Source organism: Panthera uncia (genome assembly GCF_023721935.1).
Source record: "Panthera uncia isolate 11264 chromosome B3 unlocalized genomic scaffold, Puncia_PCG_1.0 HiC_scaffold_2, whole genome shotgun sequence".
NCBI lineage: Eukaryota > Metazoa > Chordata > Mammalia > Carnivora > Felidae > Panthera > Panthera uncia.
In genome coordinates, this window is record NW_026057583.1 from 2,548,155 (window position 1) to 2,561,779 (window position 13,625).

General features: G+C 55.9%; 1 protein-coding gene across 2 annotated transcripts in view; it reads right to left on the reverse strand.

Moving 5' to 3' along the window:
* Positions 1-549: 549 nt before the first annotated feature.
* Positions 550-13,625, reverse strand: part of AP3B2 (adaptor related protein complex 3 subunit beta 2) — a 33,499-nt gene continuing 20,423 nt past the window's right edge. For both annotated transcript variants that reach the window (XM_049614253.1, XM_049614252.1), the window contains exons 15-26: positions 8,396-8,582; positions 7,038-7,156; positions 6,549-6,657; positions 6,144-6,261; positions 5,565-5,748; positions 5,331-5,391; positions 4,896-5,002; positions 4,479-4,707; positions 3,965-4,049; positions 3,658-3,755; positions 1,108-1,246; positions 550-1,003 (exon numbers count right to left, since the gene is read on the reverse strand). In XM_049614253.1, the coding sequence (XP_049470210.1) occupies positions 853-1,003; positions 1,108-1,246; positions 3,658-3,755; positions 3,965-4,049; positions 4,479-4,707; positions 4,896-5,002; positions 5,331-5,391; positions 5,565-5,748; positions 6,144-6,261; positions 6,549-6,657; positions 7,038-7,156; positions 8,396-8,582 (1,587 nt within the window). In that variant the 3' untranslated portion in view covers positions 550-852. The remainder of the gene's footprint in view (positions 1,004-1,107; positions 1,247-3,657; positions 3,756-3,964; positions 4,050-4,478; positions 4,708-4,895; positions 5,003-5,330; positions 5,392-5,564; positions 5,749-6,143; positions 6,262-6,548; positions 6,658-7,037; positions 7,157-8,395; positions 8,583-13,625) is intronic.

A 13,625-nucleotide genomic window follows, 5' to 3' on the forward strand; every position in this document is an offset into this window, starting at 1 on the left:
GTGTGCACTCTCTCTATGCAGGCTCTCAGGCCCCACCACAGACACTGATCAGAATCTGCATGTTAACGAAATCTGCAAGTGATCTGATGCTGGGCTGTTTGAGAAGCACTTTCCATCTCTTTCCCGTTCTTCCCCTTCCGGGAGGGCTGGTCGGGTCATCTCCCCAGCAAGGTGGGGGCTCCCCAGTTGACATATTCTGAACCTCGCGCCTATGTTTGCGGAGTCCCCCACATTATGAGTCTCTCCCAAAGAGAGGCCCAGGAGGGAAGTCCAGGGGGACCAATAATCACCGGAAAGGCCTTGCTTTTGCAGGACCAAGGAGTTCTTCCGGCTTGGCCTTCCCATCCCTGCTTGGATGTCTCTTCCGCACACATGCCTGGGGACTAAGGGATCGTCACCTTGGGGTACAACCAGAGTCACCTATGAGTCAGTCACAGCCGTCCCTAGAAAGTCAGTAATGATCTTTCACAAGGGTCACATGGTCACAATTAGCAGCTGTCTCCCCTGGATCCCCTCAGAAGGAAGGAAAGCTGAGCCAGCACGTAGGGAGAAGACACTTTATTGGGATGTTGCTGCAGAAATAGCTACAGAAAGCCGGGAAGACTGGAGGGAGTGGCTCCCCCCACACAGGCCACTAGGGGACCCACAGGGCAGGGGAGGGGCTGCGGGGGAGCCTGGTAGTGACTAGAGGGCAAGAGTCCCCCCCCCCATCCGATGCTCTCTGGCATGAGGAAACTGCTATGAGATAGAGAGAGAGAGAGAGAGAGAGAGAGGAAAGACAAGTGGGGCTAACAGCCCAGATGTCATGAGGGAGAGAGAAGCAGGGGTCAAAGAGGTCACAGCCCTCGGGAATCACTGGGTCAGAGCCTGCACCACGTCCTTCACCAGCATGGTGCCGATCACCATCTTCTCGCTGTTGACGGTCAGCTGGGCGGCTCCCGTGGGCCGGGCGTCCAGGGTCAGCAGGACCAGGCTCCCACTGGTCAGCGTCCTCCCCGCAAATCTGCGGTAACGGTAGAGGAAGGGTCTTGGCCTTTGGGCATGCGACCCTCCTGCAAAGCAGGCCTCCCTAAAGCCCGCCTCTCCTCTCTGCTGGGGGCTGAGTACCTGTACTCATCAGAGGCCCCACAAGGGACACGACCCAGGTTGGCAACGGCAGTCACTCTCTGCACCACGATGTGGTCATTCCGACAGGTGTCTGGCAGTGTGAGCTTCTCTGTGATCTCGCTCATGCCTGTCAGCTTTCCTGAGGACAGAGGTCATGATGAGGGCGGAGGCCACACGGTCCAGAGGCTGGCTCCTGGGTCTGACCACGGGGTATCCTCACCAAGTTCTCCTCAGGCTGGCAGGTCTCATGCTAAGAGCAGGTGTGAACCTCTCTCTGTCTTGAGCAGGGGCTACTTTCCTCCTGGACCACACCCTCCTTTGGGAAGCCAGCCTCCCCACCCCACCCCACCCAGGGCTCTATCCGTGTTGTTGACCAAAGACTGACTTGGCATTTCCCCAGCATCAGACATCCTGGCGACCATCCCCTTGGGAGGGAGGCACCAGTGGACATGGTGGCCAGTCAGCTTGGAGAGGAGCTCAAGGAGGCAACGGCTCCATACCTGGCCGGGGCTCCCAAAGCCCCCAGGCATCCACAACCTCTCCTCTACAGGGCTGACCTCTCCTCTCCACTGACACACTCTAGGCCAGCCATGAGACACCCTGTCTGCCCTCCTGCCACCTCCTCTTCAGCCCCTCTGTCCCCTCCCTGCTGCTTCCCCTCTCCTCCTTTTGAGAACGGACATCCCTCTCCTGCTGCCCCCGCCTCTCCTAATTCCAGACTAGTGACATTTCCTTGCCCCATCCCTTCACTCTCCCCATGTCCAAGTCTCCAAGTCCCTCAAAAGTCCCTTCTGGAAGCAAGACTCCCTCCTCATGCCACTGCCGTGCATCCCTCCCTTACGTGGCCAAAGTCCTCCCAAGAGGGCTCCATTTCCTCAAGCCCTGGTCTCCTCCAACCCGCTGCAGATGGCCTCTGTCCCCCTGGGCGATGGCCTGCTCTCTGATGTGGGCAGCCTCCTGTCTGCTGGAGCTGAAGGTCTTGGGTCATCCGGGCCTGTAGACCACCCCAGGGCACCCCTTCCACCTCTTACTCTGTTCCTTCTCTCATCCCTCCCCTCCTTCTTCTCCGGAAGCATGCAGGTTTTCCACAAGGAAGTTCCTTGGCCTTCTTATCTTCCCACCCATCTCTCTGCCAGGGGGATCTGACTCATACTCACAGCTTTGGCTGTCACCTCCATCACCTCTGTACTCATGACTCTGGCCTAGAGGTGTTTCTGGGGCACAGACCCGCATCTTCAGTGGCTTATTAAACACCTCCTCCTGAATTTCCCAAATGCACCTCACAGTCCTCTTATCTGAAACCAACCATGATCTTCCCTCCTCCCCTGCCTAACCCATTCCTCCTTCTTCCAGATCGGGGCTCGGCACATTACAGACCACAGGCCAGATCCAGCCTGCCAGCTGTACGGCCCACAGTGGTTTTTATATTTTTAAAACACTGGGGGGGGGGGGGAATCAAAAGATTAATATTTCATGACATATGAAAATTATGTGAAATTCAAATTTAAGTGTCCATAAATAGAATTTTATTGGAACACAGCCACGCTCGTTCATTTACACGTTATCTGGGGCTGTTTTGAGTTAATAGCAGCAGAGCCAAGTAATTGTAGCGGAGACCACATGGCCCACAAAGCCTAAAACGTTTGCTTTCCGGCACATTATGGAAAAAAGTTTGCCGAGTCCTGGTCTAGGGGAAGGGCACCGAGTTCTCCCTGCCATCCCCACATACCTCCCTCTTCTCCTTCTCAGGGCAGCTGCCCACGGCTGCCCCCTTCCCCCTACCCACCCAGCCCTGCATTCCCTCTGCTGTGGCTCTCATCTGGTTCCCACCTTCTCTCACCAGATCTACTGCAATAGCCTTATAGTCACAGAATTTAGGCCAAGGTCACACACCAAGTGAGTGGCGGGGTCAGAATTTCAAGCCAGGACTCACAAAGCCCCATGTTTCTTCTGCTTAGGCTGTCCCGCCTCTGTTCCCCACTGCAGGCTCCCCCCAGTCCAGTCCTTGCTGTGGGTGCTGCCAGATCCCCCTTGCTGAGGCAGAGGCCTGAAGCTGGCCCCTTCCTCAGACACCGTTGGCGACCTCTGCACTGTTAGGAAAATGAAGTCTAATGAAGTCCTAATCTCTCTCACAGCAGAGGTGGACCTGATAACTTTGGTGACCCCTTCCAGCTCTGAAATTCTGGGATTGAAATGCTTTAGCACAGCATTCAAGACTTCCAGATGCTGGACCAAACATCTCATTTTCAGCTTTGTTCTCATTATCTCTGTGTACCAAACCAAATTGTCTTTCTCCTCAGTTCCTGCAAACTTTCACCAACACGTACTCATGATATTTTCCCAAGCTGGAATGCAGGCCTAGAATTTTCTGCCTGGCTGAGTCCTGCTCTCTCCAAAGCTTCACTGAAGTGTCCCACCCTCTGTGAAGCCTTTGCCAGAGGCCCACGCTCTGACGATGCCGAGGCCCTTCCAGCAGGACTGCACCATGAGCTTCCAGGGCCCCAGTGGGTGGTGCCGAGCCCCTCCCTGTCCACCCTGGGGAGCACTCACCCTGTTCCTTCTTGAACTCATTCTCGCTCATGAACACGGGAGCCATTAGCTCCCCAACGGGTGGCTGAATGGAGACGTAGAACTGCCGGGTTTGGGTACTAGGAAGGGTGGGGAGGAAATGGAGGGAGAAGAAATGAAGTGAGGCACCTTTTCCCCTCACCTCCCACTTTGGAGGCAACAAAGAGTGAGAGAAGATCTGAGAGCTTGGGATGACTTCTGAACCCAGCAGGTCACGATGTATCCCTGACATTCTGCCCCCTCCCCTCTCCAGCCCACCCTCCCACCCCACCCTGAGTTGGATACACACCACAGCTGGAAGTTGGCTGCCTGGGTTGAGTCACAGAAATTAATGCCCATTACAGCAGTGACAGATTCTCCAGGTGCCAGTGACTCTGCAGTGGTATGAGGCAGGGAAAGGGGGACAGGGAAAGATACTGTCACCTGATAGGTCTGGAACCCAGACCCATTCTCTCCTCCACTGCCAGAGCTGACCACCCCTCTATGCACTCCTGGCTTTCTAGGTCCCTGGAGGTATTTCCTGGTTTTCTTCTGAATTCTAAACACCCTTTTCCTACCCACCCTTACCCCATGTAAGTCAGTCCTGAAACAACCAAGGCCCATACTGTCTGCCTCAAGCACCTTCTGCCCTGATACAAACATGCTTGTTTCCTAGTCTGTACTATCCACAAGGGCACGATCATGTTAGATGCCCTCTCTGTGCCCTCATGGCCTGGCCTGGCACAGAGCGGGCATCAGCAGCCACAGAAAGACTGACACTGCCCAGGAGCCCCCTCCTCCAACATGTCCAAGGCCCTCCGTACCGATTTCAGGGAACTCCTGGATGCTGATGCCGGCGGGCAGTTTGGGGGTGCCCACGTGCAGGCCCTTGATGGGGGTATCAGAGCTGTTGGAGAAGTGGATGTGCAGAGATACCATGTGGGGGTCCCCAGAGAAAGGCTGGCGACTGAAGGTGTAGTCCACGGCCAGCCCCTCACCGGCTACACGGTGCAGCAGCTCCTGCCTCCCAACACCTACCACTGGACTCAGCAGCTGGAGGGGTGGAGGAGGGCCAGTATGGAAATGAACAAGGAGAGAGCCTGTCCCTGCCTTGTCCTCACCTGGGGTCACCCAGCAATGGGGACTCAAAGCTATCCCCTACATCACACCCCTCCTCCACACACACAAATCCACACTGTAAGATGCATCCCAGACATGTGTCCCTCCCCCATCCCACTCACTGAGGGCACCAGCGGGGAGTCTGTGAGCGTCAGGCCCTCCAGGTCAGTAGCCAGACTGGTGGACACGATCGTGGGGGGAGACACAGGCTGGACACTGGGAGGGGTGACTGTGGGAGCAGATGAGGAAGGCTACGATGAGGGAGGCAACATGGAATCGGCTTGGATTGAGCAGGGAACCCAAAGCTCAGCGAAGGAGACGGTCCAGCACCATGGACAGCGAAGCACATGGCATCCTGGGGGCTCTTACGGGAACACCAGGTCCTGTATCCCAACCCCACACCTGGGGAGGCTGTCCCTCTGCCCTCTTGGCCCCAAAAGTGTGTTCCGTCTGCTCCCCTTACCCTGGAGCCCTGGGGAACCTAATCCAGAGCTCCTAGGGACCTTCCTAAGCCACCCTCCCGAGGTCTTCCCCCGGTGACTTCTACCCAAACTCACAATCCTCTAGGTCAAGCAGGGAGATCTCCTTGGCTACCGGGGCGCTTTTGCCACTGGGAGGCTGAAAGACAAAAATGGGATACAGGTGCAGGAGGAGAGCACCTGGCCTGTTCTGGGTTGGGTAGATGATGCCATGGTCTATTCTAGATGGTGGGGAGGTGACTGGCCTGCCTCAGGATGTGGCAAAGCCCCTGGCCCATGAGCCCACCCCCCTCTCTGCCCCAAGGCTCTCACTGTTTTTTTCCTCCAAGAGGCAGGTTCCACCTGCTCCTCCTCCGTCTCTGATGTTCTCTCAGATTCTGATGAGCCACTGCTGGAATCGCTGTCCTCCTCTGAGGATGAACCTTCTCCCTGTCCCTCGGGCACCTTCTTCCTTTTCTTCATCTTCCTCTTCTCACCTTCCTCCTCACTCTGTTCACTGGAGGAGAGGGGGTGAATGGGGCTCAGGCCCAGCCCGGACACACCCGCCCTTGCCTCACAGAAGAGCAGGAAAAGACCAGGAAAGTGGGGGGAGGGGAGGGAGCCTGAGCCAGTAGAGCCCAGCTGGGCTCCTATGTCTGGGCTCCAGTGAGAACTCTAAACAGGCCTGGGTCCCTGGTCCCCCAATGCTTCTCCCTGCTGTTCCCATGAGGGGGCAGGCTCAGCACAGAGACCCCCTGTAGCCAGCCACAGCAGCCATCATGGGAGTGCACCGGGGGTCTGAAGGCCCCACCAGATCAGGGGCTCTTAGAGTGGCTAAGGCTGAGCATTCCCCCTCCTTTTCCAGAGGAGACCCCTGAACCCCACCAGCCACCTGGCTGGCTCCCCTCTTACCTCTCACTGCTCCTCCCCTTCTCTTCCTCCTGGTCTTCACTATCAGACTCACTGCTGGACTCCCCAGAGCCGCTCTCACTGCTGCTCTTACTGTCCGAGGCACTCTCGGACTCGGGGTCTGTGGAGGAACTGTCTCAGACCCCCTCCCTGGGTGCAGACCTCCTTGGGTCCAGAGCAGGTGCCCTGGGGTCCCAGCTTGACTCAGCACTGAAGCTGCAACCCCCTGAGCTGCCCCTGGCCCCAGATGCCAACCGGACCAACCAGGACACAGGTGGATGTGTATGGCACATGCAATCCCTCAGGACCACCGACTCACACACAGATGCACACAAACTGGTGCATGCCCCCGTGGGCACATGAGGCCATGTGAAGCACACAGAGTCCCCAGCTCTGCTCTCTCCTCACCGCTGTCTGCAGACTCTGTGGGGCCTGACTCCCCCTCTGAGTCAGAATAGAAGGGTTTCTCCTTCTCCTTCCTCTTCTCTCGACTGGAGCACTTGGTCCATTCTGGTACCTGGAAGTGGGGGTGGGGTGAGAGGAGCATTGAATCATGGCTGGGGAGGAGGAAGGAAAGCACAGGGCCTCTTTGCCTCTCACCCTGCCTCTTCTTGGGCCCTGCTTGGCCCTGTCTCCAAGAGGGAATGATGAGGTGGAGGGGAGGGGCAGCACAGGGTACGAGACAGAGCACCGCACACAGAGCAGAGGGCACACGGCACACGGGCAGGGGGACCTCCGTGTATTCGCCCAACAGGCCCACGTGGGTCTCGATAAGGGACAGATCTTCTTCCTGCATGGGGGGAGGGTGTCAGGAGGGCTGGGCCAGCACGGCCAGGGCTCTCTGCTATCTGTGCCCCCCCCACACACACACAAAATTGAACCCTTCACCCCGCTGACCTCCACGTTCCGCACAGATGGGTCTGGAGCCTCCTCTGGCCAGTCTGGGAGCTCCTGGTAGCCTGTGGCCTTGGCATTGAGCAGGTGGGACAGTGAGCCCAGCTGGAAGTGGTCCCGGTCTGGGGGTAGGGTTAGAGGTCAGGCCAGGAGTAGGTGTCAGGAAATGTCCTGGGAGTCGTCTCCCAGGTGGGGTGGTGATTCTGGCTGGGATCCCTTATCGAGGTAGACAAAAGGGGTGGGTGTGTCCTGTACGGGTTCCTCCACCTTCAGGAAGACAGGCCAGAGGGTCAGGTTGTCTGGCCCGGCTCAAGCAGGAGCTGAGGTATGGGGCAGGTGGGACTGCGAGACAGGGTAGGGGGATGGTGTGGGGAGAGGCTGCAGGCCCATCTGTTTGGTTCTGCCTAACGGGGAGGCAGACATGTGAGTGAGGCTTCTCTTCCAAGGCAGCGGGGGCTGTGTGCCTCAGCACGGCCAGGCTTGGGAAGGAGGCCTAGATGGTATGAGGATAGCAACTGTGAAGAAGAGGCTGGCCAGGCTGGGGCGAGGAGGGGAAGGCAGCCTGGTCAGGCCCCGTGGGGAGAGGTGAGCAGTCTGAACGGGAATGGGAAGAAGTCAAGGCCAGAGGTCCAGCCTGTGTATTGGAGACTTGTGAGCGGGGACGGGTTGGGAAGGAGAAAGGGACTTCCTCCTTCCTGGCAGACGTTCAAATCCGCCCCATCCCTCAGAATTTCCCTGTTCCTGAGGTCCAGGGAAGAGAAAAAAAATGAACAAAAAGACACCCAGGAGAACCGAGCTTTGTAAGGGAGCCAGGTCCCCTTCAGGATTCCGAGGTCCAGGGAGCCAGCTGGCGGACTGTCCCCTCCCAGCCTCTCTCAGGGCCCCTATCACAGGACACGAGCCCAAGGACAGAGGCAAGGCTGAAGGCCCAGACTTTGGGCAGAGCTCCAGTGGCAGCCCAGAGCACCAGCAACTTTCTCAGGACTCTTAACAAATCTGTACCTCTCCTCTGAATGCTGTTTGACTTCCCACCTTCCGGGATCCTTGGTATTTAAATCTGGATACACAGTGCTGGCTCAGGGAGGGAGGTGGACGGGGGCGCCAGACAAGAGAGGAGCAGGAGCCATGCTGGCTGGGAGGGCAGGGACTCAGGTGAGATGATGCTGGTGGTGGTTGTGGGTGGGAGCGGGGGTGGGGTGAGGGGCAGAGAGACTGGCATTTCTCCCGAAGTCCTGGTGTCTGGCTAAGACTGGGACCTCAGGGGGAAGATCTGGGTATGGGGTCCTGGCCAGTTCCCCTCCTTCCCACCCCGCCTCCCCCACCCCCCGCCCCTGGAGGTTACCCTTGACTTCAGCTCCCACCTTTGAAGGATGACTCCAACACTGGGGCTGGTTTGGGTGCCAGGAAGAGCTTCTTGGCATGGCGGCTGAGGGCCCCACCCTGCTCCGAGGGGACGATCAGCTGCCGGGTGAAGCGCGCTCGGTCACGAATGTCATAGTTCTGGTCGTACTTGGCCAGACTCAGCACATACTGGGTCAGCAGCTTGGTCTGGGGGACGAGAGGTGGGTCAGCAGCGGTCAGAGACAGCGGGGACACAGGGGGCCCTGCAGCAGATTCTGTAAGCCCCCACCTCACGCAGTGTCTCTCTCCCAGCTGACGGGCGGCTGCCTCCACCCTCTTCCTCTCCCACCTGCCCTCCCTTCACCCTGCCTTTCCTCTCCCCTCCCTGGCCCTGACTCCCGACCCCAGCTTTGACAGCTGCCGGGGGCCGGGTGAGAGAGGTCGCCCCTTTGCAATCTCCTCCCTCTTGGCCGTGAGCTCCATTCTTCCTGAGTCAGTGGTCCCCACTGTCCCAGGCCCAGCTCCTCCATTCCAGGGAGGGCCAGCCTCTTTACTTTAGGATGCTAGGGTGAAAGGAGGTCTAGAACATTCTGCCGGAAATCTCACAGTTCTCAGCCTCCACCACACAGAGGAAAACTGGACAACAGAAGGAGTTGGCGGGGGGCACATGGGGATCCCATTGGTCGGGGCTGTCCTCATGCCCATTGATCCACATGGTACATTCTGAGCAGCCCAGAGTCTCAGAGGCCATGACCTCCCCTGAAAGGTTCTAGAGAGCAAACTGCCTATGGGTCCACTGTCTGCAATCAAGGCAGCCACATCCTAGGACCCCAAATCTTGATTTCTGCCTTGATCCTGGCCTGCTCTAACCCGCCTTTATGACATGACAGGTAGCAGCTGTCATTCTAGCTCCATGTGCTATGTAAGGAGCTTCACACGATCCCGTGTAATGTCCACACCTCTTCCGAGAGGTATGCGCAATTGCTCCCACTTACAGAGAAGCAGAGTCAGAAGTGACTTCTCCCCGATTAAGGAGCCAGTCAGCGCTGCTTCTAGACCTGGGCCCGCCTGAGCCGGCAATCCACCTGCGTCCCGACACTGCCTACCTGCTGACATAGGGGGCTGCCCCATCCGGGTCTCCACCGAGCACGTGCATCTCATGTCCGCACAGCCAGGGTGCCTGGGGTAGCAGGACCCAAAGGAGGAGTCTGGAACCAACCTTGGTCTTCCTGAGGTTTATGGACATCCAGCCGTGGACACGGCTGACTCAGGTAACTCAGGGGGAGCGTCAGAAAGATGTCCAGGAGGGGTTCAGCCCCCAGATGCTGACCCAGAATCAGAGCTGCTGCTGTGGCAAAACTAGAGAGCCACCGTGACTCTCAGGTACCTACAACATGGCCCGCAGGGATCTCAGTGGCCTCGCCTTCAGCTCAGTCCCGTCCAACAATAGGAGCACCTGCAACACTGTTCCCATCACAGGAAAGTACTCTCAACTCCATACTCTCCCACGTAGGACACCTCGCAATGGACTTCATCACAGACCTTCCCCTCCCTGGGCCAGACATCGTTTGACTAGTCATGGCGGGCAGATGTCCTTATCAACACGGTCTGATATCAAGATGCTGCCGATTCCCCGCTACAGACTTCCCAGCCGGCCGATCAGACATTCTCCCTCCCCCAAGTCCTTGGCTAGTTCTGGAAAGAAGTGTTAAAGATCTGCCTCCATCTGTGCACAGACTTAAATGCATATCAGCATCAGCAGTCAACACAGGAAGGGGCCGGTTCACCCACAACACTGCAGCATTTGCTTATAACAGTTCATTACGCTTCTCCATCCCAAGAACCCATTCACCAGAAAGGATGGCATCCAGTCTGCACCACCCAGACCCCCACCTCGTTCAGCCAGGATGTGCAGGACTTATGGGTGGCTCAAGAGGGCCTGTGAGACACGCTTCGGTGCACCAAGAACAGAACAAGTTTCCTACGACTGGTGGGAGTTCTTCCAGGGGAGAATTTTAAGTGAGGAACATGGACTCCTTTTTTTCTTTCTTTCTTTCTTTTTTTGACATTTATTTATTTTGGGGGAGAGTACAAGTGGGGAAGGGGCAGACAGAGGGGGAGAGAGGACCTAAAGCGGGCTCCGCGCTGACAGGCTGACAGCAGCGAGCCTGATGTGGGGCTCGAACTGACGAACCGTGAGATCATGACCTGAGCCGAAGTTGGCCCCTCAACCGGCCTGAGCTACCCAGGTGCCCCACATGGGCTCCTTTTCGAGAACTGAGGCCAACATACCTGCTACCTTGTAACCTGCTACCTTGTAAATCATACTGGGACAGCGGCTCTTCAAAAACGTGAACCGAAATACATCCTGACCTCACATATAAAAACAAGCTCTAGGGGCGCCTGGGTGGCTCAGTTGGTTGAGTGACCGACTCAGTCCTACCACCCAAAGGAACTGCATCCAGCCACCAACCAGCTCAGAAGCGAACCGTTCCCTGCAAAGCCCCCAGTGAGAGTCCAGCCTCTACCAACAGGTCAGCCACAGCCTTCAGAGGACCTAGTGAAGACAGGCCTAGACTCTCGGCCCACAGAAGTCACGAGAAAATAAGCATGTCGTTCTAAGCCACTAAGTTTATGCTAACTTACTACACAGCAAGAGAAAACTATGATGGATTAAAAAAACACAAAAATAGAAAATAAATCTAGAGGAAATTATATGGGAAGTATTTAACTGACACATGAATGGGGAAACAGCTTTGTAAATACGAAGCCATCGGAAACAGAAATGAAAAAATTAACACATTAAAAGAGACACAGATGTGCAGCTTCTGGATGACTATATACAGGGACCAGAAATGTTTCCTAAGGCTAAGGAAATAGATTATAAGATTGATGGTGGTCTTTTCTAAGTGGTAGACCTATGGCTAATTTAAACTTTTAATTATTATTTTTCTGGGTTTTCCAAACGTGTTATGATGACCATGCATTACGCTTACGATATTTTTTTAAAAAGTTAACCTTTTTTTTTTAATTATGCAGAACTTTATCAAAACATTCCATCCACTACAGAGGCCAGATTTGAGCCCCCACCAGGCCCCCACCAGGCCTCCTCCCACACACCTCACCTGACATACAAAAAGCAAACTCACGCCCAAAAGAACTCCAGGCAGTTGCCCCCAGATGCCACACCCCCAGGTGCTATAATGACCACCTTCACATCAAGCCTTCTGTCAGTCCATCTATTATCAGAGCTTTTGTGACCTCTGGCCTGGAACCGGATTATCCGCTGAATCAGAGCGGGGCAGAACTTCATCTTGGCCACCGCCCAGGCCTCAGCCTGGGCCGGCATCTGGTATGCCCTGGGGGTCAGTAGGCTGGGAATGACTGGGATTGCTGTGGCCCGTAGCAGGCCCGGAATGTCACCCATAATACTGGCAGGGGGAAGCATCACCACTGTTTTGCAAGAACATCCTCCCAGAATGCCAAGGATTCCCTTTTCTCCACCACACTGAGAACAGGCTGGGAAGCAAAAACGGAAAAAGGGAGGGTGGGAGAGAGGAGAAAACTCTCTTTATTGAATCCAAGAACCACTCTAAAGGGCCTGTGCCTGGGAGGACCCACCTTCAGATAAAGGGTGCCTGGAGGTCAGTATCCATTTGCCTGAACAGCCTACCCTGGGTGCCCTGTTGGGGCTGGGACCCCTGTGGCCTGTCGAGGAGAAGGGTTCAGCTGAACACACCTGAACTCTCTGTGCCAACCCTGACGACAGTTCTCACTGCTCTGCGTTACATACTGTTCTCCCTACTTGGCTGTGAGCATTCGGAGGTCAGTAAACATGTCTCGCTGATGGCCACTATCCCAGGACACGGCTCAGTGCCAGGCATATAACTCACAGGTCAGGACTCAGGAAATACACGCCAGATAAAGCAATGAAAAGGTGAACACATAGCTAAGAGTGACAACTCGGGAAAACGCCGCGTGGGCACACCCAGACTCATGAGAACACGCGGACATCACACATCGCCACTCTGGGGCTCAGGATTCCTGCTGGGTCCTCAGCCTAACTGGGTGGCTCCCCGCCCATACGGCTTCATCTTTTCAAATGTTCCTCCCACCTGTTACTTCCTCCCCTCTGAAGAAAGGAGGCACACCAATATTTGTTCAGTGACTGAATGCTTCCCCACAGCCTTTTTGCAACCTGCTTCGCCCACGATACTGATGCTGGCACACTAGGTCCCTCATTGCTCCCATGGGTGACTGGTGCCTATTCCAACTCCTGATGAGTATCCCAGCCCATGATGGCCCTGCCTCCCCAGCTCGAGTCCCTGGGCCCACCCTTGTCACCACGGATCAAAGGAAACACTGAAGAAGCACAGATGCCCCCATCCAAAGACTCCATGGGACGGCAAAGAGGCCACCTGCAGGCCAGCAGGGACGTCACAATCTCCAGGGTGTAGCCAAGCTGCTGACCCCAGCCACCTGCGCAGATACTTTGCTCCACAGGTTGCCAAACTTTTTCTAGAAAGGGCAGAGAGTAACTATTTTACGCTTTGTGGACCATATAGATTCTTGCAACTAGTCAACTCTGCTGTTGTAGCACAAAAGCATCCATAGACAATAAATGAATGAATGAAGATGGCTGTGCCCCAATAAAACTTTATTTACAAACACAGACAGCAAGCTGGATTTGGTCCACGGGCGATATAGTTTGCCAACCTCCACTTCCCTTAACTGAGTGGGGCAGTGAGTGTGGGAATGGTCATGGCCCTTGGTGTCTCCAACCCCTTTAAGCTCTGCACGTTACACTTAATTCTTAGGAGAATCTCCTGGGACCATCTCAGGAGTTCACCCAAGAAGCTTCTTATATCCTGGTATTCCAGCTTAGTGGAGCCATGCCCTTGGCTGTGCAGAGATTTGCCCTCATATCCCTGGCACAGACTGGCCAAACATCACCAAGCTTTGGGAGTAAGGACAGATCACATCTCGTGGAACACATGTTCTCCCACCGGCGCGTGTCATCGCTGGCTCCTCCCTCGCTCCCACTCAGCTGTGGTTCTTTAGGGCCCCATTGTTCCAAAGGCAGCAGGTAGGAACACTCCCACAGGTGGACTGGAGGTCACAGCCCCGTAGGAGAGCCTCTTCACCTGTGGCCACCACCCCCACCCAGCCCTTGAGAGTGGCCGTGGACACGGGGACACTGGTTATCGGGAGAGACCGGACGTTTGCCCTGAACTCTCTCATCAGAAAGAG